Genomic DNA, 26,327 nt, shown 5'->3' with positions numbered 1-26,327 from the left:
CCTGACTGATTACACAGACACTAGTGACTGTATATAATACTATTTAAAAACTGAACAATAACTAATTACACAGACACACTAGTGAAGGGATTAAACACCATTTAAATACTGAACTCTAACTTTATACACGTGGTCATATTTGTAAGGCCTTTATATGTCTGAATAAACAAAAAAAAACATTTAAGTGTGTTCATACCTTTTTTTAATAGGATACACTTAGATCCTGTTTTCTTGTTCAATCTTTGCCTTGATGATGAGCGCTACCTCATTATAAATATACATGTGCATGTACTGAAAACAACCTCATTATGAACTCAGACGTGCATGTTTTGAATACTGTACCTAATTATAAATACAGATATGCATGTAACTGAACGCCACCACATTATAAGTGCAGATTTGCATGTACTGAACACTACCTCATTATAAACTCAGGTGTGTAAGTTCTGAACACTACCTCATAAACACAAACTTGCATGTAGTGAACACTGTACATTTCACTGGTCAATGTTTTCGCTTCCTGCTAAAAATACAAATATATATTTCTGCATGCTAAACCCAAACATTATCAGAATTTCTCTATTCATAACTTAATTATGTACAGTGTGAAAAAGTGATTCCAAGGAAACTGGATCCCCTCCATGGTGCTAGACAACAGCTAGACACAGAAGAGACTTTTTTATGAATACGTAATATATACTTAATGTAAAAAAATGGCCTTTTTGTGATAGAAAATTTCTAAAAACAGATTCACATTCAAAGTAACAAGTACACTATGGTCCATCTGTTTTAATTTGTGAAGCAACAATGAATTCAGGTTCTTGAATGTTCCGCTTTCATCAGTCAGTAAACAACGCATAGAAATGTCTTTATTATAGCAAAAAATGAAAAGATAAAACAAAATTGTATTTTCCTTATCATCTGTGCAAAAATGACATTCTGTGATGAGCTTCTGCAATCTCTCTCTCTATGTCTGCGCCTCCTTCAGTGTGCAATTATAATTTTCTGACATGTTTTGTAAAAGTGAACAGCTTTGAAGCTTAACAACCATACGATAACCAATTCTTTTTTTCTCTGACACTGACTACTGCTCAGAGCCTTTCGGGATGCCAGTCACAGCACTGACCTAGTGTCAGTCAGTCTCTTCTCACTTGTCATGTTATTGAACGAGACTGTAATTGTTTCTTGAAGCGAAAATCGGCACCAGGAAAGTATTTAGAGTGCAGTTTGGGAGATAACATGGTGGTGGATTAATGCCAGTATAATGAAAGCTACATTAGACCAGTTTGTTGTGACATATATTCATGAAAACATGGATTATGTTTTCAAAAAGTTCATAATCATTTATAATGACCTATCAAATTATTGGGACAGCGTGTTTCTATTTGAACTATTTTAGGTTTTTTTTTTTGAGTATTTTGCGAAAGTGCTGTCCTACTGAGATTACATAATGAGACTCTCATTATTAACTGTGGTAAGGAAGTGTGGCCAGTACCAGAGGGGAAATCACAGTCTATGAGATTCCTTTAATGACAGGGAAAAGGTCAGAAAAAAGATCTTTACTTTCAACACAGGAAATAGGTCAGAGAAAGATCTTTAAACATGGGACACTGGATTAGAAAAAGTAATATTTTTAGAAAACTTCACATAACACGGTGTTCCCTGTCTGTCCAGCAATCTACTGTACATGTTCTTAGAATATTATTTTAGGTCGGGTATTAGATCAGTCACAGCACACATCTGACTCTTGAATGAACTCTTTTGTTTGTACGCTTTCTGTTTAATTGTAATCTTGTATACATTGCTGTTCTGAGTAGGCCTGTAACCCCACAGCATTATGTCCACATACCCAAATCCACTGTACCGGCTGAATCATGTGGGCGTGATAATCATCTTTTAGTATGAGGGGATTCGCTAGAGCAGCCCACATGGGCCTTTAGAAGAGGAACTGGTACAGAACACTGGTCTGGCCACTGGGCCAAATGCTTCATGTTAATGTTAAGATTCTAAATACTACACAAACTTTATTTTGAAAATGACCATTATCTAGTATGTAGGCCATGGAGCTCATAATGTAGAATTATTATTGGGAATGTAGACTGATGGTGGATGTACAGATCACAAAAGAGATCAATCAGCTTCCATACAAGTGCGATACTTTAGTACGTAGCGGTCGCGGGTTTCACATTAGACACGTTCAGCCATACAAAAATAATGATTTCATTGAATTATATAATGCACTTTTGAAACTTGCTCATGGAAAGTCACAGACAACCTACTGGTACAGTAATTAAGACGACAATTAACGTGAACAGGAGTCACTAGACATGACAGCTTCACTATGAGTAGGCTACTTAGCATTCTGATGTAATAGAGTCCAGTTGCCAAAATCAGCAGGGTCCTGTGGATTCCAGCACCAGGGAGATTGCGTGACCTTGATTCTCTGCAGTAAACCTTTTTTTTCCAGGAAAGAGTGCAAGTTTTAGAAGGGTCTCTGAATTTATGAAAACTTTGACAATTTATATTACATATATCTTCACTATATAGTTATAGTTCAGTGGGTCTATTGTGTTTCCTCTCCATGGATCAAGTGTAACACACATCTCAGGAAAACATGACTAATGTATGAACAGTTTGATCATTTAATCAATATCCTAAATATATGTTTGGAGGGAGCTGACCATGATGTTTCTGTCTATATCTCCTCTTCTTCCTCCTGCCGTAAACTGCTAAACCTCACAGCGACGTAATCCTTCAGGATGATGTCATCAATGCGCTCGGCGCTCTCTCTGAAGGTGACATCACCGACAAGCCTCTGACTCTTCGCGAACGCCGTGTCGGCCGTGTCACACTCGGCCACGCCTCCCGAGATGGGATCGGCTTTTCGAAAGGCGGCGGGATCGGCGGGTCCGGCTCCTCCCGTGGGCGCGACGTCATCGATGGCTCCGCCCCCGATGGCTCCGCCCCCGACGGCTCCGCCCCCGACCTCAGATGCACACGTGGACTCGCCCTCTGCAGGGATGGACGGCGGAAGGCTTTCGCCGTCCGAGCTGCTGACGACGTAGCCAGGCAGGGGCACGTGGACCTCCGGGAGAGAGGCTGGTATGGTGCTGGTTCGGTCAGCCAAACGGACCGGCCGGGCACAGGGGCCCAGGATCTGGGGACGGGTGCCGGCAGGGACCTGGCTATGTACACTGCCACTGCTGTTCAGGTTGGTCAGCACGGAACCGTAGCGGTAGTTGGCCAACAGCACTGGACCCTTCCAGTCCAGCACCAGTGGCAACTGCTGCCATGTCTTACGCATCTCTGTCTGAACCTGCAGGAGACGGGAGGCAGACAACAGATCTGACACCCATTTCTTCTCATTTTGGACATTTATTTCAAATTTCATCCAATCAGAAATGTCAAGTCTTAATACCTTTTGTACCTATTGGTGTTTAAAACCTAAGGCAATGCTGTGAGCTCTGTGATGTAGTTTTATGTTGATTTATTGTAAACTCTTTCAGTAGTCCACAGCTTCAGTTCAAATCAAATTTAATACTCTGGGCCTCATGCAAAATCATTTTCATATGTTCTCTCATACTTGTCATGAAGTCAGTTTGTATTTCAGATGCTGTGTTTGTTCATAATTTTACCAGTATGTCCTAAATGTCACAAATAAACAGCTGAAAAGCCAGTTTGAGAGATCAGTGAACAAAAACACCCTAACTAAATCAGGGAATAAAACCATATCGCGACAAAAAACATCAGTGAACATCACTATAACAATCACTATAAGAATGACATTTCACTGTAACAGTAACAATAAACAAAACCATATCACTTTAACAATATCAATAAATAAAACTATATCCCGATAAAAACATCACTATAACATCAGTAAACATAGCCATATCACTTACAATATCAATGAACAAATCATATCACTATAGCAATATCAATAAATAAAACCATATCACTATAGCAATATAAAAAATATCACTATTACAACATCAGTACCGGAACTAAGAGCTGCTATAGCCACTAAGTGAGAATTAAAAGTTGTTTGTGCTGTTTGCTTCTCTCCAAGGCAAGTTGATACGTGCAATTATGACTTGAATTTTAATTGGAGGCTAATTATTATATGAATTTTAACTGGAGCCTCATTTGTGCCTAAACATAGACAGATTAAAGTAGACAGAAAAATACATCTTTATTCCAATTGAAGTATGTGTACATGAGGGTCCGTCTCGAGGTGGTTCTGATTCAAAACCATGTTCTCCACCTGAACTGTTAACGAGTCAACAATGCTCGTTTTTGACGGTAAGCGGCAATTCTGTGTTACTCTCTCGAACAAAAAGAATTGAACATTTGAATTTGTATTCATGTAGAGAAGGAGCACACACAAACAAAGACCTCACTCACCTCTCCGTTGCAGAAGCAGTAGATGATGGACACGAAAAAGCCCTGAAACAATGCAGAAATATATCAAGAGTGGTTCTGTACAACAGAATACACACACACACACACACACACACACACACACACACACACACACACACACACACACACAGTGTCACTCATGCAGTCCCTACACACAGACTACAAAGTATGACCCTTCCTAAACTGAACTAATGTATTGTAAGACAAAATGTGTGTGTGTGTGTGTGTGTGTGTGTGTGTGTGTGTGTGCGTGTGTGTGTGTGTGTGTGTGTGCGCGCATGCGTGTGTGCGTGCTTGCGTGCATGTGTGTGTGTGAAAGTACAGAGGGAGGATATTTATAAATTGCTAAAGTTTAGTTTACCATTGTAAATGCTGTTAAGAGTTCAGAACTGCTTTGGAAACCACACACATACCTTTAACTCATTAGCTGGATGGTCACCACACACACACACACACACACACACACACACACACACACACACACACACACACACACCTCATTAGCTGGATAGTGACCACACACACACACACACCTCTAACTCATTAGCTTTATGGCAACCAAAATGGCCTGAATGCTGCCTGAAGTAAAGCGGCAGAAGCAACATCACCTTCTTCCTTCGCTTTGATCCATCAGCCCACTAATTGCTTTAAAGTGTGTAACATGTACCTTATTAATGCCTATAAATTCTTGAGCTGTATAATATTGCTTTTTAAACCATAACACGCATCAATCAATCAATGAATCAAGGCAATTATGCTATGCTGTGTGTGTGTGTGTTTGTGTGTGTGTTTACCTGAAAAGAGTTGAAGAAGAGCTCACAGTACATGCGCAGCTCCCAGCCCAGTCCAGTGAAGGTGTGTGGCAGCCCGACAAACACAACATAATGCACCCCAAACACCAGCACCAACACCAGTGTGGACTTAGCCAGCTTCCTAGAGAGAGAGAGAGAGAGAGAGAGAGAGAGAGAGAGAGAGAGAGAGAGACACAAGTACATTCTATTTTAAAAGTAGATAGTGAGCTAGCACTACCCCAGTCACTAGCTTTGCCTTAAATGACATACACATGAAAGAGTGAAGTCTGTCTCTCTCTCTGTCCAATAATAATATTTGTCAACTACAGTCATTCTTATACCAGTTCATCCATGTTGGTTGTAAAGGAATCAGCAATTAAATTACTTTTAATGAAATTAAGATCTTTGAAATGACAGTCATGGTCTGGTGGTAGGGAACTGGTCTTGTGACCGGAGGGTCGTGGGTTCAATTCCCAGCCCTGAGGTCATGATTGAGGTGCCCTTGAGCAAGGCATCTAACCCCAACTGCTCCTAGAGTGCTGGGCTAGGGCTGCCCACCGCTCTGAGCATGTGTGATCCACAGCCCCCTAGTAATCACCAGTGTGTGTGTTAAGTGCACAGATGGGTAAATTGTGGAGGGCAAATTTTGAATGAAGTGAAAATCACAATTGACAAATATGATACATTTACATGACATATGGGCCAGAGTTAGAAGCAGGCAAATATCAAAGATGTATGCATTTGTGTATATATACAGTATGTGTCATGATCTCCCCTCCCAAGCATGGTGGTTCCCAAAGCCTACATGCTTGTTGTGTTGGTTTCTCTTCATGGTTTAGGTTACGCTCTTGTTTCCCCAGCCTGGATTAGCCTCATGTGTTCTGAGATTGTTCATCAGCCTTGCTATTTAAGCCCCAGAGTGGCTAATCGGGAGATTCGGGAGGATTCCCGATGGGCCGGCTCATATCAATCTCTAGTTTGGGCCAATTGGGAGGAAAAAATTATTTTGGGCCGGATTTGGGCATGAAACTCCCGGGCAGAAAAAGGGGTCCACTCCGGCCCTGTTAAGCTCTGTGTTCTGTCTTCCTGGTTGTCAGTCTTTGTAAGCAGTTGTGTTCTCATTCAGCGTCTGTCATTTGTCTGTTAACCTGCTTCATGTATTCATGTGTGGGGTTTACTCTCAGTCGTTTGGGGTTTACTCTCGACAGTACAGCTTTAAAAACGCAATAAACAATAATATCTGTACTAGATAACATCTTAAGCAAAATAAGTTTCCAAACAAAATAAGGTTCACAGCTCCGTGGTTCTCGGAAGCGGAATATGTAAACAACGCGCACGAGGACGTCAAAGGGATGAATCGAAACTAGCTAGCGATGGTGCTAACGACAGCTAGCGTCGCCACAGCGGGCGGAAATTATCATACAGTTAAGCCCGCCCACTAAGAGAGAAGATATGATTGGTCAATTTTGCTGTCATTTGAAACTGGTATTGCGCTGAATTATAACTGCCAGGCCCTCTGTAAACGAACAGCGGGCATCACAGTCCTGATAGGGGGAGACACAGGCTCACAGGCTTCCACTCAACCCCTCACCTTCCAACACAGATTGAATAGACACGGGTGAATATTTTATTTGCTTATATTTTTGTAATTGTTTAGATGTCGAATGTCAAACTGTAAGTAGATAAAATAAAATTGGATAATTATATATATAATGCTTTAAGAATATTTTAGGCCCTCTGAGAGGGCGTAGAGGGCCCTGACGGTTCCCCACTGATATATATATATATATATATATATATATATATATATATATATATATATATATATATATATATATATATGACATGGTCATGAGGTCCAGATGTTGTTGAATCGATCATTGGAATGTGCAGCATGTGTGACTAAAGTGGTTTTTGGTTGATTTTCTATTTTCCTTTAGCTGAACCTCGCTAAAGCGCGTTTTGCAAGGCTGTTAGTCACAGTCATCTCACAGATCCGCTCTGTGTAGATATTACTGGTTTGAATCAACTGAAATAATATTATCACCATCGTCCGTTACCCCCTGGAGTTCTCCAGGGGTTAGTACTGAGCCTCTTCCTCTGAACCGTCTATCTCCTTTCACTCAGCAATATAATGAAGTCATTAATATTCAAGTAGCGAAATACTAATTCCTAACGATAACCACTTTTTGATATTCAAATCATATTTCATCTTTCAATTCAAGAATCTCAGTTTTAAGTACTTCTTAAAATTTGCACTGACATGAAATGCACTTTCAACATACATGCATTTAGCATTTCATGGTCAGACTCATTTAAGCAGAATGGTCACAAATAATTCCATTATAAGTGTTTATAACAGAGGTGTGCATAAATCCACAATGCATAGAGACTTTAAACAGACTGTAACAGAGATAGGCGAGCGCCATGTGCCCGCTCATCTTGAGGCAGAGCAGGCGTAAGAGGAACTGCAGAGGGGATCCCGTATCTGTACGTCCCTTCATTCTTAAAATCCTGCCTCTCTGCCAGCCTTACACTATGTGAAAGACTGAAACAACATAAAAAAAATACTAATTTAGAGTTTTAGATGATATCAGCAGCTCAGACATTATTACCAAACATCGCAAACATATGAAGAGCCAGTCAGGCTAATTCATAAAACGGTACTGCGACAGATTAGGGAGAAGTTCCTGGTGCAGTTGATCTCAAAACGTAAAGGGGCTCCTTTTAGAGCAGAAGCAGCCTAAGAAGGCCAGAGCACTTGTCTGAGTGGAAAATACCCCGTGTATCACCAGGATCCAATGTGTGATGATACACAGGCTGGTTCAGACCAAGCAAGAGAAATGTTTAATGAACTCTGCACAAGTGGAGGATTGAGTCATCTCTCTCAGCTGCCTCAGACTCTTCCTCTCTTTCCTCCCTTCCTCCTTATTTCTCTCTCTCTCTCTCTCTCTCTCTCTCTACATTAGGTACCAAGACAGACCCACCAAAATAAAGCATGCCTGGATGTATTTAAGTGATTTACAGGTAGTATTATAGAACTTTTTTGATAATTGAAATTGTAGTTTTTTGCAGATAGTATATTCATATATGTATTCCTAATGGAAGCAATTATGGTGTAAAATATTCTGAAATACCTGTACTGCTTGCGAGTGTCGTATCTTCCAGCATTAGTTTCTCGGATCTTTGTCGCCAGAACTCGAACAATATTAACAAACAGAATAAAGTTGAGCTGAAATGAAAACAAGTCATGTTAAACACCAATCATAAGGGTAAACACTAAACAGGTAATGTTAAGTAATATAATATTAAATATTTGAGACCAAAACGTTAATGTAAAAAATCCTCTCGTAAAAAATTCACAGTTCACTTACAGAACACAACATATAAATGTGTAATGAAATTATCTGAATAAAATGAGCCTACATTTCTTAACTAATTGGGTAAAGTTTTGTTGCTTGTGTGACACTTGGTCAATGGATTCATTATTGGTGAAAAATCATGACACTTTTGAAACCAGAACACAGTTTGAACACAGTTCACAGATTTCACAATTCAGACACTTTTTTAAATTTTAACTTCAAAGACACAGGGTTGCTAATTTACAGTAAAATAATTAGGGCCCCAATTTATCCAGCCACTGGAGATCTACCCCTGCTGCAAAGCTACAACCCCTTTCTCAAACACCTGAGGCAGATCTTCAGTGTCTTCACAACCAGAGTCCTGTAAACCAGAGTCCTGTAAACCAGAGTCCTGTAAACTGAAGGCTGAGACCAAGTTCTGCCAAAACTACAAACCGGATTCCAAAAAGTTGGGACACTAAACTAATTGTGAATAAAAACTGAATGCAGTGATGTGGCGGTGCCACCATCTAATATTTTATTCAGAATAGAACACAAATCACAGATCAAAAGTTTAAACTGAGAGAATGTGTCGTTTTAAGGGGAAATTTTGTTATTTCAAAATTTCATGACGTCAACAAATCCCAAAAAAGTTGGGCCAAGGCCATTTTTACCACTGTGTGGCATCACCCCTTCTTCTTACAACACTCAACAGACGTCAGATGGCACGGTGGATTGTGTTCACTGACAATGCTTTCAGGAAGTATTCCTGAGCCCATTCTGTTATTTCCTTGACAGAGTCATTCCTGTTTGAGGTGCAGTGACGTTTAAGGGTCCGGAGATCACAAGCATCCAGTAGAGTTTTAGGGCCTTGACCCTTATGCACAACGATTGTTCCAGATTCTCTGAATCTTTTGATGATGTTATGCACGGTTGATGATGATAACTTAAAAGTCTTTGCTATGTTACACTGGTAACTGGGTATCTTTCTGCACAACAATGTTGGAATTGTTCTTACCATCTTGCAAATCATCTTACCATCTTGGCTTCAGAGAGACACTGACACTCTGAGAAGCTCTTTTTTATACCCAATCATGTTGTCAATTTACCTAATTAGTGTTAATTGGTCTTCCAGCTCTTCGTTATATGCTCAATTTCCTTTTTACAGCCACTTATTACAACTTTTTTGGGATTTGTTGACACTGTGAAATTTTGAATCAACATATTTTTCCTTTAAAATGTTACATTTACTCAGATTAAACTTTTGATCTGTCATCCATGTTCTATTATGAATAAAATACTGACATTTGCCATCTCCACATCATTGCATTCAGTTTTTATTCACAATATGTTTATTGTCCCAAATTTTTTGGAATCCGGTTTGTAGTTTCAAAACAATGCTCTAGAAAAAAAAAACAATTCCAGCATGGTTGACTTGGTGTTTTGAATGGCTTTTGCAGCACCAATGCTTTAAAAGAATTACTGTGTGTTTTTAAGTGCGTTGCTTTTATTTCCATGACAAACTGTAGGGGAGAGGCTGATCACATAAACACAAGGCAAGTTTACTTAGATCACATTTCTCGTAGACTGTAGCAGTTCAACTTACTTTACAGAAAACATTTCAGAACAACAATGAAAATTAAGAAATTAAATAGTACAGCTTATTACTTGCCATATTTATTAGCATGGATTTAAAAACAGCTATATTTGGGGCACATCAACATTCTTCTAGGACTTGCTGGCAGTTATATTGGAATATAAGCTAAATGTTGTTTGCTATGTAGCTCTTGTTTTTTTTTTTTTTGCAATTTCTCTGAGCATTACATGGTCTGACCTTGGGGTGAATTTGCTGGGGCGTCGACTCTTAGAAATATCGGCGACCGTCTTGAATGTTTTCCACTTGTGAATAAACGCTCTCGCTGTTGAATGACGGACTTCAGATTGTTTGGAAAGGGCCCCATTACTCTTCCCAGAATTACGGGCATCAACAATTGCTCGGCATCGCGCTAACACACACCTGAATGCTCCAGGCCAGCAGACCGTCTGCTTTTATAGAAGTGCTCACATTCGCCGCTCAATCAATTAATCAAGAACATTTGATTAGCAACACCTGACAGCTACTAAGCCTCTTAATTCCGAATCATTTTGCTAAGCTAAACTAAGCACCAGAACATAACATAAACTTTGTTTCTTCTGGAATGCTTTGATCTGCCATCAAAGGCTTTCATGTCTCTGGCCCTTCGTTACCGTGACAACCTGTTGGAAGTGATGTCTTTCAGGCAGGCAGAAGTGATCAAGACACTATGGCTGTTTGAGTACAACGGTCTTCAGAACACACCTGCGTTTAGCAGCTGTGTGATAATCACCTGTAGGATCTTCTCTAACAGCAAATACAAATGGGAAAAAAATTCCGCACCATTATTTAGTCCAACAGCTGCAAATAAACCAATCAGAGCATTACTTGATAGCAGCAGGCTCATAACCCAATCAGAGCATTACTTGGTAGCAGCGGGCTCATAAACCAATCGGAGCATTACTTGATAGCAGCGGGCTCATAAACCAATCAGAGCATTACTTACTCCAATAGCAGTGAGAATGGGCACCTGGTATATCCACTTAATAGGACCTGCACTCAACTCCCAACACCTGAACATAAGAGAAGCTAATGAGACAGTGTCAGTGTGTTTGTGAGTGTGTGTGTGTGTGTGTGTGTATGTTTATTTGTGTGTGTGTGCATGTATAAAGAAGATATACTCACCGTGCGTCTGCCAGCGTTGCTCTAACAATGGCCCATGCAGATACAAAGAGGGCAGGAACACCTGTAGGTAAATACACAGACTGGAACTCCTCAAATACGCACATACCTGTGTAACATAGCCCTGGTTATTGTACATATGGTTGACCCTGGTTAATGTTGGCATGGCAGACCCTGGTTACTGTAAGGACTTTTAAGCTCTTTACTGAGTGCTAGATTGAGAGCCAGTTACTCCTACTACACTCCAAACTTTGGGCAGTACTCAAAAAAAAAAAAACTCTCATGTTGGCAAACATGGGCAATTTCTTGAAGACCATAAAGGTGATGCTGAAATCCCAAATATGAAACCTCTGGATGACTAAAGATGATGTCGTCTGGCTCCGCCCCCATCTGTCAGTCAAGTCTCTGTTGTCATGCTCCACGTGCTTCTGTTTTCATTCTACTTTTCCCCACCTGGTGTTTTGTAACCCCGCCCCTTGTAATTGATTTAATGTGTCCCTGGTTTAGGCTCCTCGAGTTCCTGCGTATGTAAACTTGGCGTTTGGTCTTATGTGTTGGCTGGTCTTTCATTTGTATGCAGCCCTGGTGTTTGTGTTTGTGCCTGTGTTGATGGTAAAGTTTGGTATTCCGTTTGTGCTTTGTTTAGCATGTCAGCAAATTCTCTGTGTGTAGGTTTTGTTTCTATGTCTGATTGCCCTACTGATGTGACCCTGGACTGATATAATGAGGCTGCTTATGTATTTGCCCTCAATAAATCTCACTCCACTTAGCACTTCTGTACGCCTCCTAATCGCTCCATGACACCACCGGTATAACATAAATATTAAAGACACAGTAGCACAAAAACAAGAAGCCTGTCATGATGACATTGTTTCACTTGTAATATTAACACATTTTAATATGTACTGTGTAATCACAGCTTATATGACACGGTACATTCAAAATGGCTTTCTAAGTAAGCAGACAGCACATATAGGTTGTATCTGATCTAACAGTGAATTCTCCTGCTCATCCTTCTGGCTAAAACTGTGTTAATATAGTACCTGCCATCATAAATCTGCTCATTCGGTTCATTATCCCCTCAGTTGTCAGTTCACTGCTCTCATTACAAAATGTGTCTCTAGTACACACTGTCTCTGCTGCTTTCCAAAATTATGCTCTTCACTATTAGTACACTTGTTGCCCTTGTGCTTGTACATTGCCATTCAGAGTGTGAGCTAATGAAGATATTTGTAAAGAATGTTCTAAAGAATTCTCTGCACAATCCTCTACAGTGTTCTAAAGAATTCTCTGTAGGTTTCTAAAGCATTCTCTTCAGTGTTCTAAAGAATTCTCTACAGAGTGTTCTAAAGAATTCTCTATAGTGTCCTAAAGAATTCTCTGTAGTGTTCTAAAGAATTTTCTACAGTGTTCTAAAGAATTATCTGTAGTGTTCTAAAGAATTCTCTACAGTGTTTGAAAGAATTCTCTATAGTGTTCTAAAGAATTCTCTACAGTGTTCTAAAGAATTTTCTACAGTGTTCTAAAGAATTCAATACAGAGTGTTCTAAAGAATTTAATACAGAGTGTTCTAAAGAATTTAATACAGTGTTCTAAAGAATTTTCTGTAGTATTCTAAAGAATTCTCTACAGTGTTCTAAAGAATTCTCTGTTCTAAAGAATTCTCTGTAGTGTTCTAAAGAATTCAATACAGAGTGTTCTAAAGAATTCTCTGTAGTGTTCTAAAGAATTCTCTACAGAATTCAGTCCACGCTCTTCTCTGAGCATTAGCACTTCAGAGCTGTTCCACCTCTTTCAGGAACACCATGCATCAAGCAGAAACGGTGTCTAATACAGGTGGCCCAAATGAAAACAAAGCAGTGAAGCATTTGGGAGAGTCAGACATGAGGAGGCATGGGAGGGGATGCTTATCAGGGAGTGTGAAAGGGTTTTGACTCGTACCGTCATGCTGCTCAAATAATGAAAGCTTTTATTATTAATACCACAGACATGCGAAGGAGATCAGAACAAGGGAAGACACAGGAAATGAACAGCAAAACGCAGCCCAGTGGAAATTCTGCTGCAGAGTAGAAATTTACTTCTGGTCTGATATCTTTAACTGAGTTGAGTATGTCCACTGTTTGTCTGAGTATGTGTGTGCATGTGTGTTCAGAAAAATTGGTATTTTCATTTGACAAAATAAAAGAATCAAATTATTTACTTTTGGTTACCGATGTTACGGTTAAATGTAGCTGTGTCATTAATCGCATTAATTAGCTATAGTAATCATTGTATCAATGGAAAGTCCATACAATGATAATAAACACAAATGTGTGTGTGTGTGTGTGTGTGTGTGTGAGAGAGAGAGAGAGAGAGAGAGAAAGAGAGAGGGAGTGAGAGGGTGGCAGAAAGATGTAGAGAGAGTAAAAACTTATTCAGTTCTATTCCTTTTACAGTGAGCCATGTTGCAGTACAATAATGTGTCCTCTGTTCCCCTTTTATGTGTCCTCTGTGCTCCGTTAATGTGTCCTCTGTCCTCCTTTGATGTGTCCTCTATCCTCCTTTTTACTGGCCATCATCAGAAAACAGCCTCTGATCTGTGACTCCAGACAGAAGCCTAACAAATGCAGCAAACCTGCTTGTTTAATGACAGCACGCTAATGACACGGTGCTTAGCGGCAGTAACTAGCCCTGTGTGATTGGGGGTCGTGGCACTGAGGACTTGTGTCCAGCAAATCGTCCACAGCTGAGAGAGGCTTGATTTACACACGTCCTTTGAAGGACTTCTGATGTCAACAGAAGCACCCTCAAAGCCTGCTGAGATACCCCAGACTTTAATGGTGAAGATAAATGTGAATAATGGAAGCAAACACGACAGGGTCTTAGATGATATTACAACCACTCAAACACACACACACACACACACACACACACACACACACACACACACACACACACACACACACACACACACACACTTACCCCATCCTATAAAGGTGAAGCCCCGGAGGTACTTGGAGTCGGAGAAGAAGGTCATGAAGATGAGGCTGTGAAGGTAAAGACCCTCCACCAGGATCCAGTAGTAGTTGGTGGCCAGAAAGTAGATAAAGAGCAACACTGTGATCTTACACCCGACCTGCTCAAAGGAAACACAACCAATCAATTCAACCAATTCACAATTCAAACAATTTCAACCAATCCACATTGCTGACATAGGTATCATCTACCAATAAGAAGGGTTCTTCCTATTATGTCACATCAATAGAAATTATTCAACTAGGTTAACAATAAAATATGCATGTTAAAATAAATGTCCTATATTTAATTTGTATCTTAAAATGTCTCTTTCTGTCACTCTGAAACTCAATGCACTTTCCAAGAATCTTACTGAGCTAATTGAGACATGTTGAACACATCCCAATGGTCACAAATGGTTACGTTTGCCAATCAGACTGGTGTTGTCTTCATTTACTTCACTGGAACCCTGCTTTTCAAAAATATCATATTTCAAGATGGCAGTTCTTGTATTCACACTTCTCCACTCTGGAGATTAGCCGCGCTTCTAGGTTTACATCCAGACTACAGATTAACCACTCTGCATGGTTTACACACAGATGATATTTACCACCCTGAAGAAGTTCCACTCAGAGTAGAATTTACACCCAGAAGAGTTACATCCACCCTACAGAGCTTACACCCAGCCTGGAGATTAAAATACATCAAGCATATTTTAAAGAGTCTGTGCTTTCCACTCACATACTGAGTGCTGTCCGGCAGGTCGATGGCCACAGTGCTGATGCCGTCCATGAGGACTGCATCGTACTGCTGCGATCCACTGTTGCCGTGGACGACGTGGTCCTTGACGAAGATGCTGACTGCCCGTAGCATGAATGACACGAACAGGTGCATGTGGATGTAGTTCCTGGTGCAGTGCAGGCGTCTGCAGGACGGAGAACCAGCCAGGTGTTCAGGACCCTCGGGTGTCTGACACTGGTGCATGTTGCTTAAATGTCATTTTAATCACATTGGGTTTTATTTCAGGCACACAAAATGAGAGACAACAACTAGGTCTTAAATTCCCTTAACAGATGTGTTTGGCATGCACTGTTGAACGAGTGCAGCTTTCCATTAGTACCCAGAGCAGATAGTGGAACAGCAGCTGGATTACAGCACAACGGACTACAGTAAACTGGATTACAGCACTGTTGATTACACCATCATGGATTATAACACCAATCCAAACTGGTCTGGCAGTGACATGGTCAGTACAAGCCCTGCAGAGACTTGGTCAGTACTGGTCAGACAGAGACAAAGGTAAAAAATGTCTGGTCTGGGATGCAGTCAGTACTGGTCTAGCAGTGATGTGGTCAGTATTGGTCTAGCAGTGATGTAGTCAGTACTGGTCTAGCAGTGATGTGGTCAGTACTGGTGTAGCAGTGATGTGGTCAGTACTGGTCTAGCAGTGATGTGGTCAGTACTGGTCTGGCAGTGATGTGGTCAGTACTGGTGTGCCAGTGATGTGGTCAGTATTGGTTTAGCAGTGATGTAGTCAGTACTGGTCTAGCAGTGATGTAGTCAGTATTGGTCTAGAAGTGATGTGGTCAGTATTGGTCTAGCAGTGATGTGGTCAGTACTGGTCTAGCAGTGATGTGGTCAGTACTGGTCTGGCAGTGATGTGGTCAGTACTGGTCTAGCAGTGATGTGGTCAGTACTGGCATCATAGTGATGCAGTGAGTTAATGACGTAGTACCTGAAATAACCAATGATAAAAATAGCCACCAGTAAGGAACTGAAGGACACGGCATAGCCAACTGTGTACATGATGTGAAGTCTCTCAAAAAAGACCCTCTGGAAGCAATCAGAGAGCGAGAGAGAGAGAGAGAGAGAGAGAGAGAGAGAGAGAGAGAGAGAGAGAGAGAGAGAGAGAGGGAGAGAAAGAGAGAAATTAGAATATTTACAAACTGTTAACATAAGGATTCATTTTGTGTTGATTGTGCATATCTTACAGGTTCATTTTGTATGTGAAAATACAGTGATTGGAAAAGTGTGATTGCTGTGTTTTTCCAAAACTTTGCTTAGAAAATATCAGATGGACAAAGTGTGTGTGTGTGTGTGTGTGTGTGTGTGTGTGTGTGTGTGTGTGTGTGTGTGTGTGTGTGTGTGTGTGTGTTATTTGTCACCAAGGAGGACTGGCACATTTGCTGGTTAGAAAACATTATCCGAAACTTTCCAATCTGTCTTGCTTGGCTCCATGCTTGAGCTGCTCACTAGCACCCCCTGATGGAGAACAGGTCTGCTGCACCGTCTAACCACATCACTCCACAAAGGTATTATTCATCCTGACAGCTACAAATTTACAAACTGCATACTGCACACTATATGGTCATAAACTAAAACATGACTGAGAGATGCAATTACATAACAGCTACTTGTGTGTGATTTAGTGATAAATATCCATTCTGACTAAACCATGGTTTCCGTGATTTTTATTGCTATGGTAGAGGTTGTGTCCGAAGTGTCCGAAGTGTCAGACGTGTCAGAAGTGAAAGTCCATGTCTAGCAGTTGAACATATTTTGTCTGCTGTGCAGGTCTTCCCAGTGGTCCTCACCTTGCCCGTCTTGCCTGGTGTCAGAAACCGCAGACACTCTGAGTAATTCACCCAGGTTCTGTTCTCAACCAAGACCCAGGACCCGTTCACATCGCACTTGCGGTAAGCGTAGCCTGGCAAGCACATGTCAACACTTCAGATATTAGCAGCATTAACACAGTAATCATTTCAAGTGTGGTTTTATTGTATTGGTCAAATGTAGGTGTAAATGTAGAATGTGGTACTAAAGCTTTAATGAAATATTATTATGCATGGATATGAGTCAGTAACAATGGTTTTGTAGGAGGAATGTTAGAATATGAAAGTTGTACCTTTGTGATTGAAGTCATAGATATAGCTTGGGCACTGCACTTTGGTGACGGTCCCTAAAGAGCCCTGAGGCCAGCAGACAAGTCCATCCCATACGGGCCCACACGTTTCATCTACGCACGCACACACCCGCGCGCGCGCACACACACACATACAAACATGAATTATGAATTTCATATTCATGTTTCAAAGATTAAATTAACACACAGAACATGCAAAAATGCTGTGTGTGTAGGCTGTGTAGATGTGAGCAGCTAATGCAATTAAACCTTTCTGATGTTGTCAGGGTGCCTAACCCTAACCCCGCCCCCTAACTCTATCTATAAAATAAGAGCAAGAAATGGCTGAGTGCCCATTAGTCTGAAATCCCGTCCGTTAATTTCATGACTCACTCAGTGGGTCATCACACATTAGGTCATTGTTTTTATACATGTTTATTATCACATGATCAGGATATAACATGGCATCGCCAGTCTATAATACAGAGAGAACAAAGCTGTTGTACATGGCACTGGTTTTGATAAATATAAAAGACAGTGTCTCAGTTAAATGGAGCGTGTTCCCGCTCGCTGAATATTACAATGTGATTTTTAGCTTTGCTGCAGATGAAGAAATGTGTTCCGTTATTGTTCACGCTCATTGTAGGCCTGCAATGCAGCACTGGGGGGCGCCGTCTGGACCAGGGTGTGGATCATCTACACAGAAGCCGCACCACACATGACTTCAGAACCGCTGCTCCTCCAGACCGCCGCCTTTCTAGACGGCGTTGTGATATTTTTTTCGCAGAGCCCCGTACTGTGTATGAACAAAAGGAGGACATGCTTGCTTTTGTATCTCCGCATGCAAACACTGACCGTCAGACTGACCGTCAGTGTTTGACCAGCGTGTAACCAGCCGTATAAACATCAGTAGTTGTCTGTGTATGTCTTGTCCCTGTTGCTGATGGATTTACAAGTGGCTTTTCAGATTGGTCAATATTTCAATAAAGACGCTGTTTGGAAATTTGCAAAGAGTGGCGAGATTTGTCAGTCCTTTGTAAGATAAGTGGATAAGTGGATAATACTCAAAAGTGTTTCCTATTCATATTAGAGAAATATGCCATGGTCATACTTTGCATTGGAAATGCAGAGCTGATACAGTGCATCTCTTAAAAGTACCTGTGTCAAAACAGACTGACAGATTTATTGGAGAAGAGAGAGAAGATATAGTGTAATAAACACACCACACATGCACACAAAGCAAAAAAGGCAAGTGTCAAACAATTCAAAAAGTGTCTCAGATAACTGCGGTCGACAACATCGCGGTGAACCCACTGTGAATTACTATTTGGAGTACATATCAAATGCCTGCCACACCAAGCCCTTCATCCGCTATGTTTCTTTAGTTTCTCAAACTCTTGCCTTTCAGATTTGGATATTATCCGTTATCTTCTCTGACCTGCAGTGTTTTCCTCGGACTACTGTTATGTGTATTATCACGCCTATTACTACTCCGTGTGCTCTATCCGCGGTGCGAATTCTGATTTCTGCTTCAGATTTGACCAGGCCCATGTCAACACCCCTGCACACAAGGTCAGTCTGAACAGGTTGCTCCTATCTATAACGTAAATCTTCTCACCACGGCCAAAAAACATCACTTGTTCTAGACTTAAACCTTTTTCTTACTGTGTACAAGAATTTTCTGAATTTCAAAATAATCTTTTCTCATTGATTAATATTTGTATTGACAATGAAAGTAACCCGTTAAGAGAAGGTTTTGAGTCAGAGTGTTTTCCGACCCAATCACAAGCTTGATCATACCTGAAATGCAATTTTAACTTTCGGTAGTGATACCAATGAGGTACACAGGTGTCCCCAGAATGAAAGCACATGTCATCATAACCTTGTTGCTGGGACCCGCAGCCCAATACATGTTCCAGTAAGACAACCACGTGTGCCTTTTCAACCCGAACAAACTGTGCCAGATATCACAGCGGATTCATGATACAAATGCACCAGTTAGACTTGCTCTGGACATATCGCATGTCCTATCGCATATGATAAAGATGATTAAAAGAGTTTCTCCATGGTACAATGGGCAATTATGTTAAATTATCTCTGAATTATCTCAGTTTGAGATATCTATATTTGAGATCTCATCATCTGCCTTCCATTCAATCCACAGCAAGTTGCTTATCATAACTTCTATAATAAAGCAATTAAATCCCTATTTTCATTTAATACAGTAACTGGATTAACCAGTTATGGTGCAGTTATTCTTTATTCTTGTACTTATAAGATCATTTTCTTTTTATAGTTTTTTTTGTAGGTTCTATACTAATTGCTGTAGTATTACTGAGTATTTGGTTTTGTACAATCTGTGCCCCACCACAGATGACAGATTATTTTAACCCAGACCTGGATGACTTTTCTGTGCAACTAAATCTGTCCTCTACTGGCAAGGACCATCGGTGAAGATACAGATACAGTTCTTCCAACTTCATCCCCACTGCTCGAGATCACCTGTCATATGATAAATCTTTGTTGGTTGTATTGTGGGGTATTGGTTTGGAAAATGAAAAATTCTCTCTGATATGGTCGTCACCTACGAATTTGCCGAGAGCTGAGCGTGCCCTCTGACACATGTTGATTCAATGACTTGTAAGAAAAATTTCCCAGTAGATCAGATTCCCCCCCCCACCCCCTAACACCTCATCTTTCAATATCTGCAGACATCATTCATCGATTCACCTCCCAGTTATACAGTCTGTCAGTTGAACCCTTGCAAGTTTACTCAGAGCCATTGGCTTGGTTTGATGATTTCATACAGCACACCAGCCACACGGGGACGGGACATGATGGATTCCTGGTGAAGGTGAATCCATACGACGAGCAGCCGCTATCGCACTGTCCTTTCCTTCCTTTCTTCTCTGATGGTGTCTATGTGCCCCCCCCCGCGGCTGAGCTACCACTGCGTGATGAGAGTGACGGCTCACGTTCAGAGTTATCTGATTCTGGAGACTTTCTTCTACAAAAAAATACGATCCATGCTGTTTTGGGCTTCATTCAACACTCTTGTAATGCATTGAGAAGTAAAAAATTTTATTTTATTTTTTTAAGACTCTGGCAGGCTGTTTACATAGTCATTCGCTGACCAAGGGGTGATGTCATAGTATCGGCAATGGTGTGAGGGCAAAGGCGCAAATTTTGATTTAGCCGTCATTTTGGGGAATTTTAATTCATTTTATTACGTTAGCAATAACACATTTTTTTCTTTCTTTCTTTTTTGATGGCACGTACCTTCTAAATGACTGGCCCAGTCACTCAGCAGTGGAGATGGTCAACACGGTTTAGCAAAATAATTTCCTCTTAAGTTTGAATTAGTTCTGACGAAAAGGTCCTCGTTGCAGGTTCGGCTCCATCGATTTGAAGGCTTTTGTGTTTCTTTACACAAATCATTGGCACTTTCTCAAGAATTGATCAGCCCTGTAAACTGCTGGAAAGAGAAAGAGACCTTATGACGTCTTGGCACTTATCCCTCATCGACCGGTAGCATGAGACAGATGTTCTGAAACAACTTAATGAGCAGACCTGTAAGAGGAAGCAAGGCCTCTGAAGCCTTCGCTTAATCTGATAACACAGCTTATGTCTGATACTCTCAGCCTGTTCTTAGAAAGGAGACTTTCAAAACAAATGTTACTGGCATGTGTTACTTTGAAGAATAATTTGTGCATTTAAAAATCATGACAACAATTTGGATCAAGGTCAACTTATGCACAGGTGCAACAATTTGAAGAAAATGTTGTTGAAAGATTTCTGAATGTGATTTTGCACAGTCTGATAATAATCAGATTAGTGCTTTGAAATATTGATGATTCAAATAATTTAATTGAAATGGATTGTTGATTATATGAAAATACTATCACCAATGAAATGCATTTCTAAATCTATTCTATTCAAATTTGAGATTTATATGACTTGAAGATTCTTGCTCAAATCAACTCAACTCAACTCAACTTTATTTATAGAGCACCTTAAGAACGGCAGCCGAAACAAACTGCTGTAGGCCTACATAACAAAGCTCTAAGTATACAACAATCTCTTGTTTTTTTCTTTCTCTTTTTAAACTCAATTCTGATAACTTATGCATCTGAACTGAGGTGTAGTGGATGAAGGAAAACGAACGTGTGGTAATCACTCTGAGACGCTGTAGCCCATCCTTGCATCTTTTTTAGGCTGGTTCTTTTGTGAGATCTATTGTGAGTTAATTCATCTGCTGTGCCCTCTTACTTCCAAGCAAATGAACTTCTTTTGTCCAGGGTCAAACACACATATATGCAGTTTCCCCTGAACTATTGAACCTGATTGAAATTTGGTGCTGAAAGACCCTTACAAGTGAAGGCCTTGGCACAGAAGACATTACACACATTACAGAGTCTGCCTTCATTCTGACTTTTCTGACCTAATGTGATGAATGAAAATAAAACAAATTATAGTAAAAAAATTTTCATTAAAATGCAGGAGAAACACTCATAGAGCCCAATATTCACTTCACATGACCCTTTCCCCAATACTATAACAGCAGTGCTGACGTCAGCGCACATTTACTACATAAGCAGCCTGCTGCAGTGTTTTTTTCATTATTTCTCAATGCAATACAAGAGTGATGCATGAAGCCCAAAACAGCATGGATTGTATTTTTTTGTAGAGGAAAGTCTCCAGAATCAGATAACTCTGAACGTGAGCCGTCACTCTCATCACGCAGTGGTAGCTCAGCCGCGGGGGGGTCGTAGACGCCATCAGAGAAGAAAAGGACAACGCGATGGCGATTGCTCGTCATATGGATTCACCTTCACCAGGAATCCATCATGTCCCGTCCTTGTGTGGCTGGTGTGCTGTATGAAATCATCAAACCAAGCCAATGGCTCTGAACGCGAAAGACACTTGAAAATAAATCACCCATCACAGGCCTGCAAGGGGGAGGCGCGTTTAATTAGCGTCTTCTCAGAGTCCGAAAATATGTTTGAAACGTCGATACAGCTTACGAGAGTAAGTGGTGCTGCAGTGTGAGGAAGTGGCCGGGAGAGCACTGTAGGTCTGGTGGCTGAGATGTTATCTAAGGCCTAGACGCTGGTGGTTGAGATGTTATCTAAGGTCTAGACGCTGGTGGTTGAGATGTTATCGAAGGCCCAGATGCTGGTGGCTGAGATGTTATCTAAGGCCTAGACGCTGGAGGCATCAGTGCTGACACAGTGATATTACCAGCATGCACCACAATTGTCTGTGGAAAAAACTCACAAAGGTTCTGTTGTCAGAGTGTACAACTGGAAGGTGGATCAATGATGTCTGCAGATACCGAAATATGTGGCTGTGAGGGAAAACCATCTGATCTACTGGGAAATTTTCTGAATCAACAGATGTCAGTGGGCAGGCTCAGCTTCTGGCAAATGTTCCATTCATAGATGGGGACCGTATTTGAGAGAACTCTTCATTTTCCAAACCAATACCCAACAAAACAACCGGAGAGGAGGTTTACCGCATGACGGCTCATCTCAGGGGATGAAGTTGGAAGAACTGTACCGGTATCTGCTCTGATGGGCCTTGATGACCTGTGCCATGGGTTCCAGGGCTGGACCAGAACATGTGAAACACTCACTGCTTTCTTCACAGGGAGGCACCATTACATAGACGCTGCCAAAGGGACTTTCAGATGGTCCAGACAGAGCAGTGGACATTATAGAGTCTGTTTTCTGTTTTGGGTTCGATTTATGCACGAGGAAACGGAAAAGGAGCATCACAGCTTGGTGCAATCCATCCATGCCTCTCACATATTTCTGCCAGAAGGGGGCAGTGATGTGTGTTGCCCCAGGTCCTTGATCACTGCTGATCACATATCCACCCTCTGTGTGTGTGTGTGTGTGTGTGTGTGTGTGTGTGTGTGTGTGTGTGTGTGTGTGTGTGTGTGTGTGTGTGTGTGTGTGTGTGAGTGTGTGTGAGTGTGTGATCCCTCCCAGACAGAGCAACTGATGAGAACAGATGGAAGCCAGCAGTATGCTGATAGCGTACTGTAATAGCCCACCACAGCCCTCCTCCTACCACTGTTCCTCATTCACAGAGATCACACTGCTGTGACTTCAGGCTGCCCAGCTGGAAGTGTAAACACTTGTTGATTGTTCCAAGTGAAGATAAGGCCAGGGCCAGAGCTGGATTACAGCCGCGGTGAAGGCACAGGCCTGCTTTGGACCGTCGATAAACAAACCGTGTCTGAGCTGCACGTGCTTCGGTATATCGGCACGTGAAACAAGAGTGAGTGGGCGTGGCTACCTGCGCGGTCATGCTCAGAGATGTTCTGGAGACACTGGAGTTTGATGTCGTACAGAAGGAGAACTTGTTCCTGTGCTGTGAGTCCTGCCTCTGTGTCCACCTGCCAAGGGTACACAACAGGTGCTGATTGACCGAATCACGCACAATGAAAAACGCAGATCAAACCAAAACAAATAGTGGAATTTCTGGAGGACATGCTTTGGTGATCATATATGGCCAAATCAGAGCCAAAATTAATTAATTTTTCTTTATCAGATCATACACTTTTTATGGCTCTGTAATCAGTAGCTGTTTGTTGAAGAAGTCCATCAGAAGCCCCGAATGCCTAACAGGACCTCCAAAAACTCGTACTGGAGCCAGTCGATGCGAAAGGCTGTTTTGACTTGAATGGGTGCAGTCCAGGCTACTTTTACGCATTGCGTTTGCGCAACGAAGTCGCACCTCGCGACGACAAATTCTTTTTTTTTTCTAACATAGAAACAACAGTTCGTTAGAATCTCTTAGAATAGTTCCTGGCGGGTAATAGCGCCTTTTAGAACACACGTGACGTTTGACTTTCTATAAAAGTCGCCTTATTACTTGCGTCTTTCTCTTATAAGAACTCTTGTCATTAAAGCGGCACTCGCAATGTGTTGTTCTTTTCAGACTCCCTAGAACACACTTAGGTTGAATGAATGGCACAAAGCGCCGAGGAAGGATTAACATTAATTAAATCATTGTATGCTACCCTGAACTAAAACGATTGCTGCGTTTTGAAGAAAATTGTCACTTCACAGCTTCATTTGCAACAATACGAAAATGATACTGAAATGAAACCCTGTCTATACTCAGTAGTTTTGTCATAGTTGTAAGAACTAGTATACCAACTTGTTACCCTTAAAGGCCAGAATCTGTCGTAGAACAAGAAATAGAAATGTACTCACCTGCGCGATTACTGAACTCCAAAACAAAACTTCAACGCAAATCCACAGTGCTGGCGCCATGCTGAATTCCCAAAATAACCAATATGGTCTGTGATACAGAACGATTCCCATGAAATCTCGTTTTGCTCAAATGGTAATTTGAAAGAAAAAAGTGCTACACGGCATCCTATGAAATTGAACCTAAGCAGACATTGCAATATTCAAAACTTACAAATGTTCAAGAACAAACCGCGAATTTGTTTGCGATGCACAAAAGCGTGTTCCTTTTCTTTAGGCTGTTTCGAGTTCTCACTCGCACAAGCACGAGGCTGCGAATGACACCGAGTGACCACGAGCGACCCTCCTCATCGGGGGTGTGCCTTGCACTCGGAAAGAAGCGTCACGGAATACGCGATTTCAACAGCGATGAACAAAACAACGGTCTTATGCACGGAATTCAAACTTTGTTTCATATACTGCATTTTAAACGCTTCTACACAGAGACATAAAACTCCCGCTTGAGCCTTAGCAGCGTATCCACGTGCAGGTCTTGTGGGTTTTGGAGATGCGCTGTCCGTGGTGCTGAAACCGCACAGCTGATGAACTTCTGTCGCTTGAACTATTAATGAAGCCGAGTGTTAAACAAACATTAAGAGGGAACCATTTCAGCTCGGTGGGATTCTTATTTAGGCATAAAACCACTTTAGGACAGTTAATGAGGAAACGTGTGCAGACATAGTGCCGCACGCGACTCCGTTTTTGGAGTCATTCAACAAGTGTTCCTCACGGGAGTCCACGAACATTGCGACTCGAGGGAACTGCTTGTGTACGGAATTTGTATGGAAACACTATTGCCAAGCCACTTTTAATCAGACCGACGAATAAAGAAAGGAAGGTGGTAAAAAGAGAAAGCACGCCAATGTGGCACTGAATGGCTTGTGACATTTTCGCCCTGTGGTCACCAACCACCGGGCCGCGGACCGGTACCGGTACGTGGGTCATTTGAAAAAAAAAATTCTCCCCCAATTACATCCGTCAGTGCGTCTGGTGAGTTTTATTTTATGCGGTTTATATTTGTTTTTATGCCAGTCGTATTTACTACGTCGTATTTACTACCCCCCCCCCCCCCCACACACACACACAAAAAAAGTCTGGGGACCGCTGTATCTAGCCTACTCATTAGAAAAGACAGCAGTCAATCACGCTGGGTGGCAAAGATAACTTCATGTAGCAGTTAACAGCGCGTCGATTCATCTCAGATCGATTCCTCTCCCTGCTGGACAAAATCCGAAAGTTCACTCACTGCTTATTTGCGAGGCCAAATGATGTGTTATTCTTAAAAAGAAGTAATTAGGCTTAAAGAGATATCATAATCGATAGCGCATATAGATAGGCCACGTCGTGTGCCTCCACGCCTGGCCCGGATTAAGACACGTGATTGACTACAAACAGAAAATTATTGTTTTCCATATCAAAAAATCATTTCACAAAACTAACAAACTCGAGTACGGTATGAAGGCAGGCAGACTATTAACACACCACGCTAGCCTAGGGAGTTTATCATTGCCCCTGGTGTGTTCATTAGGGCCAATGAAACATTTGTTTGAAAAAGTGTTCTAACCGCTGTCTAAACAACTTTACTGGTCAGTAACCGAGTCCAGAATTATGATCCAAATCACAGCTCCACGTATCATAGTTTTTAGGTTCTAAGGTTAATTTTATTTCGCTTATACCACAGTAGGACCTCTTTCTAAAATATCCATAGGCTGATGCCTTTCCCAAGTTTCCTTACCCAGCTGGCACACGACCGACCTTCAACGTTGAAATGTGGTTGAAATATAGTTGAAATACTGTCTGTTGTTGTTTCAACGTTGAAACAACGTTGAATCAACGTTTAATGTTAAATGGTTGCGCAAA

General features: G+C 41.3%; 1 protein-coding gene across 1 annotated transcript; it reads right to left on the bottom strand.

The window, feature by feature from the left end:
- Nucleotides 1-1,511: 1,511 nt before the first annotated feature.
- Nucleotides 1,512-24,693, bottom strand: pth2rb (parathyroid hormone 2 receptor b). Its single transcript, XM_077021030.1, has 13 exons — nt 24,432-24,693; nt 23,509-23,608; nt 17,209-17,319; nt 16,898-17,010; nt 16,039-16,136; nt 15,045-15,228; nt 14,271-14,424; nt 11,313-11,373; nt 11,134-11,200; nt 8,351-8,445; nt 5,217-5,355; nt 4,405-4,446; nt 1,512-3,316 (listed from the first exon to the last, which is right to left on the bottom strand). The coding sequence occupies exons 1-13, from the start codon at nt 24,540-24,542 to the stop codon at nt 2,696-2,698; spliced, it is 1,896 nt and encodes a 631-aa protein (XP_076877145.1). The 5' UTR covers nt 24,543-24,693; the 3' UTR covers nt 1,512-2,695.
- Nucleotides 24,694-26,327: the final 1,634 nt, after the last annotated feature.

This window comes from Brachyhypopomus gauderio, chromosome 1 (genome assembly GCF_052324685.1).
Source record: "Brachyhypopomus gauderio isolate BG-103 chromosome 1, BGAUD_0.2, whole genome shotgun sequence".
Taxonomy (NCBI): domain Eukaryota; kingdom Metazoa; phylum Chordata; class Actinopteri; order Gymnotiformes; family Hypopomidae; genus Brachyhypopomus; species Brachyhypopomus gauderio.
This window is presented reverse-complemented; position numbering and strand designations above follow the sequence as displayed.